This window comes from Condylura cristata, unplaced genomic scaffold (assembly GCF_000260355.1).
Source record: "Condylura cristata isolate star-nosed mole 26May11 unplaced genomic scaffold, ConCri1.0 scaffold00007, whole genome shotgun sequence".
In the NCBI taxonomy this organism is placed as follows: Eukaryota; Metazoa; Chordata; class Mammalia; order Eulipotyphla; family Talpidae; genus Condylura; species Condylura cristata.
In genome coordinates this window covers 38,492,913-38,507,163 of record NW_004567108.1, presented here as the reverse complement: position 1 = coordinate 38,507,163, position 14,251 = coordinate 38,492,913, and the positions used below count along the sequence as shown (strand labels likewise).

Sequence of the window (14,251 nt, the reverse complement as noted above, 5' to 3'; positions counted from 1 at the left end):
AGCCGAAGCCGGCGCCCGACACTCCGGCCCACACAATGCGCCCCGCGCGGTGGGGGCGGCGGGCACCACCAGAGGCCTGGTGGAGGGCGTTGTTGGCGGCTGAGCGCGTCGGCGGAGCGGCCAGCGGGCTGGGACTGGGGTGGAGTCGGCGCGGGGTTTGAACCGCCGCTGTGCTGGGCCTGGGGTTCCTGCGGGCCCCTTTGCTGAGAAGGGGAAGGAGACCTAGGAATGGAGGGTCTCTATTGTGACGAGACCTCACTGCGGGGCTGCTGGTGCTAACACCTGTTGTTGCAAGCTTCCCGGTTTTCAAGTTAGGCTGTTTGAAAAGAGAAAAACTGCTCGACTATCCAAGCCTTGTGAGTTTGCTAGTGTAGCGGTACTGTTGCTACGGTTTAAAAAGACAGAAAAGTTACCACAAGTAAAACCTATGTGTGTATACTATCTGTAGTCCCTGAAACTGGACAAGTGGAGCGTTTACTGGATCCAGTAAAGCAAACACATTCATCCACCATAAATAACAACCTCTTTGCCTGTTACATTAAGCCCTCAAAAGTTAAGTTCTTAGGAAAACTTGAGTACTATTTTGCATAAAAAGCTTCTTGGTTTTTTTGTTGTTGTTAACAAGCGACAAAACTGCTTATAATGGAATTTGGTAAGTAAGCTCTTTTGGTGTTTGAACTGAAAATTTAAAACACATAAAAGTGGCATACAATTACAGGAGAAGCTCTGAAAATAAGTTTCCAAGAAGTACTGCATTGCTGTAACTTAAAACCTTCAGTAGGTGAAGAAGAATTTGGCTTCTTGATTGATGTGATACTGTTGATTTAAAAAGATAGGGAATACTGATTTCTTTCTGCTTCGATTTCTTTTTAAACAAATTTCCTTTGAGTATGATTAGTCCTGAGGAAAAGAAAGGTTGAAGGTGGGATGTGTTAGAGCTTGTGGCCGGAGCCCTACTAGACTGTGTCTTAATTTGTGTTGTCATAACTCTGGGAATGTAAAAAAGTTGATATTTAATAAATTTGTGATTATTATAAGACAATTATTCCTTAAATTAACCAAGCCCAAAATTGCATTGTGATATTTTTTCCATAGCACCATATACTGTAATTTCTTGTTTAGTACTTATTTATTATAGTACATATTTATTAAATAACATATTTACCTGGCTGGTACTGCGCTTGGACAAATTGCCAAGTTCACAGTTAATTCTGTGTGTGTGCCCTGCAAAGAAGAAACAAGTTGAATTTCAGTACACAGAGGCAAACCTTATTTCAAAATACACACTGCTTTATATTTTCAAAGTGCCTGATGACTTTGTTCTCTTGTGTCTCCCCAGGAAAGAATGTATTTAATTATTGTTTTTGTGTAGACTTGAATGCTTTTTTTAAAAGACCGTTATAATCGTGCAAGTAAACCCTGTCAGGAAATATTCATGAAACATATTAGCAAATCAACTTGCTGTTAATCTTGGCTATTCACTAATCCAGAAATCTGTCTTTCGGTTGAAGAAATTTTTGTAGAGAATGTGTTTTGTCTAGTTTATATTCTGACCACAAAACATTAAGGGTATTCAGATATATGTAATAATAAGTTGCTAATATCGTATCTAGACTTTGTGTCATGGATTTAATTTAAAAATTTAGATCTGTTTAGTAAAAATATTTGAATATTTCTCTTTAATAAAACATAAGCTGGGGGCCTATTAATAAAAACTTCAGAGGTTAAGGGGACATGAAGGAACATAGAGTAAAGCATTTTGTCACTGTTGCCTGTTAACAGTAGTGAAATGCCTGTCAATTTGTCACTGGGGATGTTAGATCTTGGGAGGAAAAGCAGTTGTAGAAAATTACAGTGCAATAATTTTACACAAGTGTCTCTAATAAAAGTACTTTTTTGAATTATAAAGCCGTTTTATAAAATTATCTAAATTTTTTTAACTCTTAAAAGACTTGTTGCATTTTTGTCATTGTTTTATAGATATCTTTCTGGTTAAGATTTTTTTAAGCTCAAAAAGAGTGCTTTTAAAAAAAATTTTGCTGTGCTTAGTATGCTGAAGTTGGAAATTGCATATGATATTGCAATGTGATTTAAAATATGAAGTTTAATATTTCAGCTATAGGCACTTAGAGGTTTGACACTATCATTAGTGTGTTCTTGTAATAGTGTATTGATGATTTTAATATAGGTTTAAGAACTTAAAAAATACAAGGCTTCAATGTTACAAAACCTCAGATTTTTTTTTTTATTTTAGATTAAAAATCAGTTTCTTAGATTACTCTGAGAATCTTCCTTAACTACTGTTTGTTCTAGAAACTGGAACAACTCAATCAATATCCAGATTTTAACAACTACCTGATTTTTGTTCTTACAAAATTAAAATCTGAAGGTAAGAAGTATTTGTGTCGATAACTTTGAAAGTGTTTAAAGCCTGTTAAAATATAATAGGAACTGCTTGCCTCAAAGGATTTTATTTTGTTACCACCATAGTTTCACAGATGATAAGAGAGCAGAGATACTTTGGTGTTAGTACCACTCATAGGTACATAGGTGCTTAAAAAGCATCAATTAATTCAGTACTTTTTCTAATAAAGTCCCTACTTGTGAAGTGAAGAGTGTTGCAATGTTTACTTTGGTGTTTTCCTTCAATCCTTGTCATAAAAGTTGATTTAATACACAGCCTAAATGCACTATTTAATAATTACCTGAATGTGTTCATCATAGAAAATAACTGAAAGTTCATATGGCCATACTGAAGTCATTTAATGATCCCATCATCGAGACCATTTGAAGTTTCATGAAAAATGGGATCATCCTGTTTATAATACTTTTAGAACTTCTAATGCAGTATACGAAAGTTTTTCATTAAGTTGTTCGACAAATTTTAAAATAACTGCAGTGACAATTTAAAACTTGAAAATTGGTCTCATTTTTAAATAATTCCTTTTGATTGTTTCTAATGCATATTTTGTGTCCTGCTAGACTTGGTAAGAATCGCTAATCGCTACCCTTCTAGTGCTAACAGAGTACTAAGGGGGATTCTTCATGGAGCTGAGTTTCGAGTGTTCCCTTCATAAAGCATCAGACACAAAAAGTATTTATTGAGCAACTGACTGGCCTCCCAGTAGAAGCTTTATAATATCCTTTTCGGTGGTTAGTATTTCAGAAGCTGTAGTGCAATCAGTAAAAAACACTGCACTTGGAGTTGGGAAATGTCTTAGTCACTGACATTCAACTCTTTTGCTTCTTTCAGCTATAAAATGCCTGTTTTAGACTACCAGAACACCTGTAAGGTTTCAGCTCCAGGCTCTTAACAGGTTAATGTGTAGTGAAATCTCGTTCATCTTGTGTTTATTCAGATTTTGATAATCCTTACACAGTGTAGTGATTTATTTTTAATTACTTCCAAGTAATTTTCTGATTAATCTTAGGGAATTTAATTTGTGATTGAGGGTTGTAATACATCTAAATCTAGGTATTTAAGAAACTAGAAATTCCTTAAGCATATCTTTAAGTTCAGTAACTAACATTGCTAGTTTAATAAATATACATTATTTCTTAACACAAAAATTTTGTTTTTCCCTGCATGGCTTTTTGTAGTGACATCAGTATTTGTTTTTCAGAGACCCAAGTACTTTTATCTTAATCTATAATTAATTTCACTTGAGATTTTTAAATTTCTTTACATCTTACTATCACTTCAAGTCCTCATCCTAAATTCCAAATGTTAAGATTATTAAAATACTATACTCTCTTAAAGCTTTGTTGGGCTATAGACACTTCAGAGGTATTTTTAAAAACAAATTTAAAAAGTCAAATGAGCAAGAGAGGATGTAAATGCCTCCAGTAAGACCTAGTGAATATTTCATCTGTTCTTCAGTCTTAAGAGACATGGTAGAAACATTACATTTGTATAACAATTGATATTTTACTCATTTTTTTGGTATACAAGTTTGTTATACCTAGCTTCAAGTTTTAAAACTGAAAGCATCCTTATCAGCTTGTTCAAGTCCCTTACTTCACACATGAACAAATTGAAGCCCAGTGGTCTTCCTTTTTTTAAAAGAGCAAGTGGTTAATTGGTGGCTTCATCTTTTTAAGGTGGTTTTTGGACAGAGGGGGTATTTTTCTTTTAGTTATCTTATGTTAAGTACTTTTTAAATCATTTTGCCACTGAAATAAAATCGCATTGCTATGATTTAAGAGCTAAATTAAGTTTTAAAGTTCATTGATCAAGGAAGTCAAGTATGTCACTGTTCTGTACCATGCCTAAGAAAAATTAGAAGTGTAGTTTATTTTGCTTCATTTCAACTAGTTTATAATTGAAACTGAGAAGGAGTTTTAGTTTGGTGACATATACAAGCTCTTGGACTGTCTTGACAGTGATTTGGGCATTTTTTGCTTTTCCACGTGTTTTACTCTTGAAGATGTCAACTTTAGTAAAACAAACTTGGGTATTTTTTTTTTTTTAATAAGCTGTATAGAACAGTAGTGTTTAGACACATTCTGTTCAGCATACCCACTTTTTGTGTCTTCTAGCCCTTTGAGAATGAGGGTGCCGTAAGTGTACTTAAGTGTGGTCCTTGGAGACCGAATCTTCAGGGTGATGTCTTGCAGTCAAATGCTCTGCCTCTGAGCAGTACCCCTTAGAATGGTGTTTTGTCCTTGCCACTTAATAGTTTTATTTTACTTTAGCAAAAGCTTCAGTTTCTTCATTTGTGTAGAGGGGATCGTAATTTTTGTTTCATGAAATGGTGAGAATTGCAAACTACTGGAAAATATTTAGTACTGTCAAAGCAGTAATTATATTAAATTTTGAAAATTTAATACCATCTAGTCTTAAACCTAAAGTAAATTCCGTTTTTAAAATACTTCTGCAAATGTTTAAATTGTTCTATCCTCCCACCCCCCACTTTTTTTTTTAGCTCAGAGGCGAGTGAAAAACAAATGAACAGCAGTTATTTGTATATAAACGTGATCCCATATATTCTATTTAATTTTTAATGGGATATTTTAGTGACTAATGCTTTCAGATCTGTAATTTGATGTTTTTATCAGGTTCCAATAAAGCTTCAGTAACATGAATATATATAAACCAAATTAACTCTTAAAAGTAAATCAGTGGTTCTCAACCAGGTGCATATTTTTCTTGTCCAAGAGACATTTAACATATATAAACATTTTTGGCTATCACACCTTGGCGAGATGATACTGACATCTGTAGCGGTTAGTTGTCCATCTACCTGTACATGAGGACAGTAACTCACAGCATAAAATTCTGGCTGCAAATGTCAATAGTGTCAAGGTTGAGAAACGCTGAATTAGAAAATCATGGATCTGATCTATTGAAAATCGTTTATATTTCTTTCCTGGTTATAGCAAAATTACTGGTTGCAATCAATTTTGAATATAAATATTTAAGTTTCTGCTCTTGGTATATTTTGAAATTAAAACTACTTTTAAAATTCATCTTATTTTATTACAGATGAACCCACAAGATCATTGAGTGGTCTCATTTTGAAAAATAATGTGAAAGCACATTTCCAGAACTTTCCAAATGGTGTAACAGACTTTATTAAGAGTGAATGTTTAAATAATATTGGTGACTCTTCTCCTCTAATTAGAGCTACTGTAGGTAAGTCATATTGTAACAATTTGGCTATCCTAAATATTTAACTGGAAGGATTTTGGATATGGCAGGCCATTTCTGTAGAAATTTGTCTTTCATTTCTTACTGAATCATAATGAGAAATTTTTCACTGTCCCTTAAATTTTTATGAAATAATGCTACCAGTCACAGCAAAGCTCTCAACCCTGTGAGACATGGGTCACTGGTAGTTACTTAATCAGAGTTGGTTAAGACAGGACATTAATAAATGGTATTAATCTGTCTTTTCTCTGAATTTCTTATCTGTCATCTTTGTGTGGTATTTGGGATATAATTTTCCATTTCACATTAATGGAAAGAAACTTCTATAAAACAACTTCAGTATAGGGCTCTAGGCTTTTTGTGTTTTCCTGTTGTTTTTTTTTTAATAGTGATATTGAATTAGAATGCTTAATTATAAGTGGTATAAGAAACAGAAATAGCCTCCCTGATGGCACAAGGGGTTAAGTCTTAACATTATCAAGCTATCAGCAGCCACTGCAACACAAGTTTGATCCCTGGCCTGGAAGGTGACCCACATAGCACAGCAGACCTCTCTTGTCATCCTCTGCTCACCTCAGTAGTGTTTTTCAATCTGCTTGCCTATTCTGCTCCGCTCCGCACTCTGTCTCTAGTGAATCCTTGCACACAACATACCCTGGTCTATTCTCTGCCTCTTTCATGCATAAATAATTTTTTTTTTTTTTTTTTTTTTTTTTAAGAAACAAATAGGTCTGCTCTGCAGTAGCCAACTATAGTGGGCAAAAGTCACTATGTCACAGAGCTTAAATAACTAAATTTCACAAAGACCTGGAAAATTTACCTGGCAGGTTTACTAAGTACACATCAGTTAAGAACTTCCATGGGTCAAAATATTTTTGTTAGAAATGCTTTTGTATATTTTTATTAGAAATTCTTTTGTCTCATGGTGGGTATGTGATTCATCTCTTAAAAAGCAGAGGTTCTGCGTTTCCTCCAAATAATAGTTCTAAAGACTGCTGTAATCAACTGATTTTCAGTGGGATGAGTAGAAGGCATTTCTAATTTGACACAAAGGATTCCCAGGTTATTCTGATGGATCCTCCTGTACCCAGCTAATGCTCTACCAACCTTTGGAAACTGGTGAAAAGAATGAGTGTATGCCAACCTTTTTTTTTTTTTTTTTTTTTTCAATTATTTAACAACAACCATTGAGAATTTTGGCAAGGGAATATACTGGAAAAGTACATTTTAATGGCTAATCTGTTAATTGAATGTAGAATTGTTTCTTCCATTAAATAATACATATTTTGTAATTTCAGTGATCATCATTTTATGTGTTTATTCACTTGTGCTTCAGTTTCTGTAGAATTAATTCTGATAAGTGCCATTGCTGGGTGTTGTGGAATATTTAAAATAGTGGCAAGCACTATTCATGCCCATGTTATTCTGTATCTTGGAAGTTGACTTTATTTTTTTGCAGCTATATAAACTAGAGTATTAGAAAATTTGGGGAAGTGAATAATATGAGGTCAGATAGACTTGCATTTATCAGTGAGTGTTGCACTTAGTACCAAGTTGTAGCTTGTGTTTAACTTTTATTGCCCTTTTTTTAAAAACAATTATTTACACATACAGAACTGGGGTACAGGCCATAGGTGCAGGGGCGATGAGAGGATTCACCAGAGACAGAGTAGAGACCAGAACAGGCAGATCAGTGAAGTACACTGCTGAGGAGAGCAACGGGTGGGTCAGGAGAGGTCTGCTGTGGATCACCTCTAGGACAGGGATCAAACTCATGCTGAAGTGGCTTTTAGCTTATTAGTGCTGTGCTTTCACCCACTGCGCCACCAGAGAGGGCCCCTATAACTTATTTTTAAGACTTGCTTGATTTCTTTTAGGTAGATTCAAAGAGTCCTCTGTCCCTTAGTTTATGTGCATTTTATCTTTAGTTGGCAAAAAGAAAAAGAATTAAGTCTTGCTGCGTTTCGATCTTACTAGAAGGCTATTTTATTATTAGTTTTATCTTAAAAACACTATCAGTACTTTGACCCTTGCCATATGTTTAATTTTTCAGTGGAGAAAGTAATTACTTACCAATAACTTTACATTTTTGTACATCTTTGTCTCTGGGAGCAAATGGTTTTAGAACTAAAGGTGGAAAACTCAAAATTTATCACCCAATGATTTTCACTGAGTGTTTACTATATGTGAGGCATTTTGAATTCATATCTCAGGGAGTCACAAAATTATGAATAAATCCCTTTTTCTATTATCATTTTGACAGTAGTTTGAAACATAAAAATACTTAGAATTTGTCCATTGTCAATGTATACTCTTTTATTTTAAAGAATTTTTTTCTTCTAGATTTATTTGTGCATACAGAACTAGGGTACAGGCCAGACGCTCAGAGGCGGTAAGAAGCTTCACCAGAGACAGAGTGGGGAGCAGAACAGGCAGATGACGAAGTACACTGCTGAGGGGAGCAGCGGGCGGGTCAGGAGAGGTCTGCTGCGCCATGTGGTCACCTCCTGGGCAGGCAGGAATCAACTCATGCAGAAGTGGCTTTAGCTTCTTAGTGCAGTGCTTTAACCTGCTGAGCCACAAGGGAGGGCCGGTCAGTGTATACTCTTAATTATACTAAAAGATCCATAATCTTCAAACATGGCATAATATTACTAATAATTGTTTTCTAAGGCAAAAAAAAATTAACATGTAGCTCTTGTCTTATTTCAGTAATCCTTAACTATCACACATAAACTGCACAATGCTGTTAAAATACCAGAGTGACCTAATCACTCAGCATGTACCACCAGTTAGAGTGTACCCCCATTTGGCTTCTGGGACCACTTCCAAGATCCTTGGTCTAGTCAGTGCCAAGTATTACAGGTGTGTGTGGTTTGTCCACACCAAGATTGTTGTAGGTATATAAGATTACTTTAAACTGGTGGCTCATCTCTTTTGTTGTTCCCTTACTATCGAGCTCCTAGGCTATGATCCTAGGTTTAGAAAGGGCTTTGTTCTTCAGAGTTTTTTTTTTTTTTTTTTAACTAATAAATTCATACCCATCACCCAGTAGTAAGTGCTGCTTAGATTTTTGCATACTTTCTTTCTACTCTTGTAAATTTTCTGTAAAATAGGACTGATTTTAATTAGTAAATCAATTCTTAGTATTGTTGAAGATCAAGTTCTAGTCTTTCGTACGACATGTATTAAAATTTTTTTAAAAGTTAAGTATAGGTAAACAAGATTAGAAACAGATTTGGTTTATGCTGTGATCTTTGCACATGTGTGGTAATATAGAAGTGCTCAATTGCTCCTTATGTGGTTTGGAAGACTTGGGTTCATTTAGGACCTGTGCATCCATGCAGTTCTGTGCTGTGCACAGTTATTCACATGCCAATATTTAACATGCTCATAGATTTGCTAATGGTGAGTGTTTTCTTTCAAGGTATTTTGATCACAACGATAGCCTCTAAGGGAGAATTGCAGAATTGGCCAGATCTCTTACCAAAACTTTGTAGCCTGCTGGATTCTGAAGATTACAATACTTGTGAGGTAATGATATTTAATTCATATATAACTTCGTCATACTGTGTTTAGTAACTTTTGGGGGGGAAATTCAAACTTAGAAACCTGAAGTTACCTTTTTGTTTCACAGTTGTGATCATTTATCTTTGTTTTCTATAAAGATAACTAAGTTATAAAGTTTCTTTACTATGATTCCTGTAAGGAATTGGGTATTTTTATTTTAAAATTATTCTTAGGTGGGTTGTATATATTATAAACTAAGCTGTGTCAAACTTAATCACTTAATGTGTTTATTTTTTATTATAATTTTTTTACGTCATTCTTCATTTTGTATTTCTTTTCATCTCATTTGTAACCCTGTGGACTCCCCACCAGTTCACGCATGTGCTATCACCATAGTCCCTTGTGCTTTCCACCCCAGTTTTGATCTTATTTCCCTGTCCACCCCTATAGAATGTCTCTGGTTGATAGTTGTGAGTTGATGTTTGTTTTTATATTTATGTGTATATACCTCTCCCCATCTCTTCCCTCCCCCCCCCCTTACTATGAGTGAAACCACCCGGTATTTTTCTTTCTGGCTTACTTCACTAATCATGATTCCTTCTAGCTTCATCCATGTTAATGTGGTATTATTTGAAGACAGACTTAGTTACTAAATTCCCAGACCATTAGTGTTTTGTTTTGTTTTTTCAGTTTCTCTGAATTGTTCCTATGCTTCATACTTTGTTACATGCCTAATCTAGTTTTAATCTTACAGTAGCCATGATCTCTTTCCAATGATAAATCAGTAGCAACCTTTCCTTTTAGAAGAGGGTCTGGTTGGAGTTTTTCTCTATACACTCTCAATGTTAATGAGTACTTCATCTTTGATTATCAGGCTTTCAGTTTGGATAGAAATTATTTAATGGAAAATATTTTGGGTGTTTTGCCTCTAAATCAGTGACATCTGTCTCTCAAGAGGGCAGGGCGTGGTGGCCTTATGACTTGACATCTGTTGCCAGGTTTCTCTCTGGGACAGTGTGCACTAGGAACAGGGAGAATAAGGGAAGGAGTGTTTGAAGTCACTCTTCTTGCTCCCTAAAAGAAAAAAATCATCTTGAATTCTCATTCATTTTCCAGTAATTCCTTGGAAGAAACACTGATGACAGAAAAATTATTTTTGTCTTAAAATTGAATGAGTTCATTTACAGATTTTATGCAGTAGCATTCTTTTATGGGCTAAGGATATTATCCGTACACAGTAGTGAGTATTCCTCAACTTGCTTTTAAAATGGCTTCACTTGTAATGACTTCTAATAATGTAAGTATGCTTTCTACAGGGAGCATTTGGTGCACTTCAGAAGATATGTGAAGATTCTGCTGAGATTTTAGATAGTGATGTTTTAGATCGTCCTCTCAACATCATGATACCGAAATTTTTACAGTTCTTCAAGCACAGTAGTCCAAAAATAAGGTATCTGTACAGTCAACGTTAATTTATAAACTAAGAAGCCTTGCCAGGCTCTTATATTACCTAATATTTCTGTGATAATAAGATACTGGATTTATGGATATTCCATAAAAGTGAGCTTTGACAATTCCTTTAACAAAACGATGGAATATCAATTCCTGCTGAAATTTTCATTGAATATGATAGTTTTGTATCTTCGTGGTTAATTACAGTTGTATAGTTTTGGTCTTGTTTCTTTTCAGTGTTCTTTTGTAAGACTGAAAGTTAGTTGTGTTTGGGTTTTTATTTTTAATTCACGAATCTTGCCAAATATCTACTTTAATTTGTGGCTGTGTGATAAGTTTCTCCAGTATCACATCTAAATTGTTTAGTACTTCTAATTTTAGGGTTTATTTCTAATTATTAAAAGATACTTTAGGCCCTCCCTGGTGGCGCAGCGGGTTAAAGCACAGCACTGAGAATCTGAAGCCACTTCCGCATGAGTTCGATTCCCGCCTGCCGCCTGCCCCGGAGGAGACCACATGGCGAGCCAGACCTCTCCTGACCCGCCCGCTGCTCCCCTCAGCAGTGTACTTCGTCAATCTGCCTGTTCTGCTCCCCACTCTGTCTCTGGTGAAGCCTCTCACCGTCCCTGAGCCTCTGGCCTGTACCCCAGTTCTGTATGAATAAATAAATAAATCTTTTAAAAAAAAATTAAAAAAAAAAAGGTTCTTTAAGCATAAAGGTAGAAGGATTTTTTTCTGTACACTCTGAAATCACATAGGGCTCATTTACTGGTCCTGAAATTAACCTGGTCATCATCTTGTTCTCTCCCATATTCCTAATTCCTAGAACAGTTGCTATCTTAGAGTTCTTAAAATTCAGTTACATTATTTAAATAATGTAGTATAGGGGGCCATCCCTGGTGGCTCAAGGGGTTAAGATGCAGTACCATAAACCTCTTCACAGCCATTGCAATATGAGACTGATTGCTCAGCAGAGAGCTGACCCACATGGCACAGCAGACTTTTTATCTCACCTGCTGCTCCCTTCGGCAATGTATTTCATTTGATCTGCCTGTCCTGCCACTCTGTCCCTGGTGAATCCTCTCAGCCCCTGCATCTCAGGCTTGTACCCAGCTCTTATATGCATAAATAAATCATTTTTTTGAAGTTTAAATAAATACATAGTATGTGTAATATAAACATGATATATTTCTTTAATTTATTTATATTGTGTAAATCACGTTGTATATATTAGCCTTTGATTAAGTTAATTTCCTTTTATTTTTTTTGAGCTTTAATTATTGTATTGTGTCTATTACATTGTTGAAATGTGTTAAGACCAACCACCAAAAACATTCTCAGGCTTTTGTATACTCCTTTCTTGTCTCCCCATTCCACGTTATAATTTTTTTTCCTGCTTTTTTGTGTAAGTCATTCCTTTTGTGGTTGTCAGTGCTTTGGTTTTTGCTGCTCTCAGTTGTTCATGCCTCATGCTTTTCTATAGAATAATGAAACATAATTTTTTAAAGCAGAAATTATGCAGCTGCTATTATTCAGGGATAACCAAGCGATGGGTTTTTAGTGTCTGGACGACAGCTAGTCAGACTTCTAGGTTTCTTGTCTACATTTTATGATCTAGATGTTCCTTCTATTGGAAATGATATTTAGAGCCTACAATCTAGACAGTAGTGGTGCTCCATATAAACTAGAGTTGTCACGTTTTAGGCATTTTTTTAAAGGCCTTCTATGAGTAGTTTTTTTGTTTGTTTGTTTTATCATCATAGGTAGCTTGGTCTTCTCTGATAAAATAACAATTTTGTTAAATACTACTTTTTTTTTAACTGCTAATATAAAGTCAAGCACTCTGTATATAAACTATTGATACAAGCTTTTTTTCCTTTTAACTTAAAAATGTGAATTCCTGATCATAGATTTTTAAAAATTATTTGGGAAGTACTTGGTGATATTTGCCTCTAGGATAGGAAGTAGGAGAAATTTATGCTTTTACTTTGTTGCATGTGCACACAAATGAGCATATAAATGTACTTGGAAACAGAAGTTTAAAGATATTTCTTCTTAAAAAGTCTTGAAATCATTTTTCTCTGTTGTGGTGCTTTCATGCTTGTTTAGTTAACCCCACAATAGTGGGTGAATTGTAATTTTCTTATAGGTAAGAAAAACCATTTTGAAGTACATGTATCTTGTGCTACACGTTTTAGTCATTAAGCACTCATTACTATATATATACTTTTTTTTTGCTAACTTTGTTTTTTTCCATTTAAAATTATTTGTGATTATAAAATACAAAGTTAAGTGTGTTTTTGTGTAGCATTAAGACTGAGAAAGATTCTTTCGAGGTTTATATTTCAGCAGGAGAGTCAAACAGGATAGATAATAATAAATACAGTTGCATGATAATTACTATAGAAAAATGAGAATAGGGGCTAGAGTGTATTTCCAGAGGTATTTTATGTGGAAGTTTCTCTGGAAAGGTAACATTTGTGCAAACTCTGAGTAAAGCAGTAAATGTTTGAACATCAGTGCTGAGAACCTGTGAGACAGCAAGTAAGAGGCCCTATATTTGGGAACAAGTCTTTTTTAAAGTGACAGAAGGAGAAAGCTTTGTGGTGAAGTCAGTAGTGAAGTTGGGTGATAAAAGAGGGAGCTAAGAAGTAGTCATCTTAACAAAAGGTTTTGGCTAGTAGTAAGCAAAGATCACCCAGTTGTTAGTATTGAACTAAGTGTGATTTTTTGCATTTTAAAAGGTTATATTTAAGAAAGGGGGAAATGAAGCTACCATAAAGGTCTTATGTTGCTCACAAAGCTTTTGACCTTTTGCAGAAAAAGGTACATTTGATTTTATTAGAGTAATCTGAACAAGGATGTTGTAATGCTTTGATGTATGTTAAATAGGTTGTAGTGGCGTTTGGCACAGAGGAAATGAGGAAGCCACACGGAGCCTATTGGGGTAATCCTGGCAGATCATGGCTTGGCGTCAGAAAGAAGTGGAGTTAGTAAGAAGTGATTGAACTATGGGTATATTTTTAAAAAGAGTGTCAGTTGGAATTGCTATGGGACTAAATTGGCATACCAGAACATACAAAACTGTAAACTTTTCCCCACTTTAGTTTCTAAAGGAAAACATGGCCATTTTTAAATCTGTAGGTATATAAAATAAACTCCCATATAAAATAATAACTTTACTCAATCTCCACTTTTTAGAGATATTTTTTAAAAAAATGTGTGTTTATATTGTTCTGCAATTTACCTTTTTTTTAAATGATTTTATTTATGCGTACAGAATTGGGGTACAGGCCTGAGTGAGGGGGATGAGTGGATTCACCAGGGACAGCAGAGAGCAGAACAGGCAGATCTACTGAAATACCCTCCTGAGGGGAGCAGCAGGTGGGCCAGGAGAGATCTACTATGCCTTGTGGGTCAGCCCCCTGAGCAGGGATCAAATTCATGCTGTAGTGGCTGAAGATAACCTCACAGTACTGTGCTTTAATCTGTTGCGCCACCAGGGAGAGTTACCTTTTTAAGTTTAATATAACCTATTGTATATAAATACAGAGAAATTGAATTGTTTTTAGTGGGTATATGTATACATGTACAAATTGTGTACATGTAGCAATATGTATACCTTAATATTTTTGTGAA

The 14,251-nt window shown here is 35.1% G+C and overlaps 1 protein-coding gene across 1 annotated transcript in view; it reads left to right on the top strand.

Annotated features, from left to right (window-relative positions):
- The window catches only part of TNPO1 (transportin 1), a 91,404-nt gene that overhangs the window by 41,125 nt on the left and 36,028 nt on the right, over positions 1 to 14,251 (top strand). The window contains exons 3-6 of the mRNA XM_004678451.2: positions 2,314 to 2,389; positions 5,486 to 5,635; positions 9,078 to 9,184; positions 10,477 to 10,610. Of these exons, the coding sequence (XP_004678508.2) occupies positions 2,314 to 2,389; positions 5,486 to 5,635; positions 9,078 to 9,184; positions 10,477 to 10,610 (467 nt within the window). The remainder of the gene's footprint in view (positions 1 to 2,313; positions 2,390 to 5,485; positions 5,636 to 9,077; positions 9,185 to 10,476; positions 10,611 to 14,251) is intronic.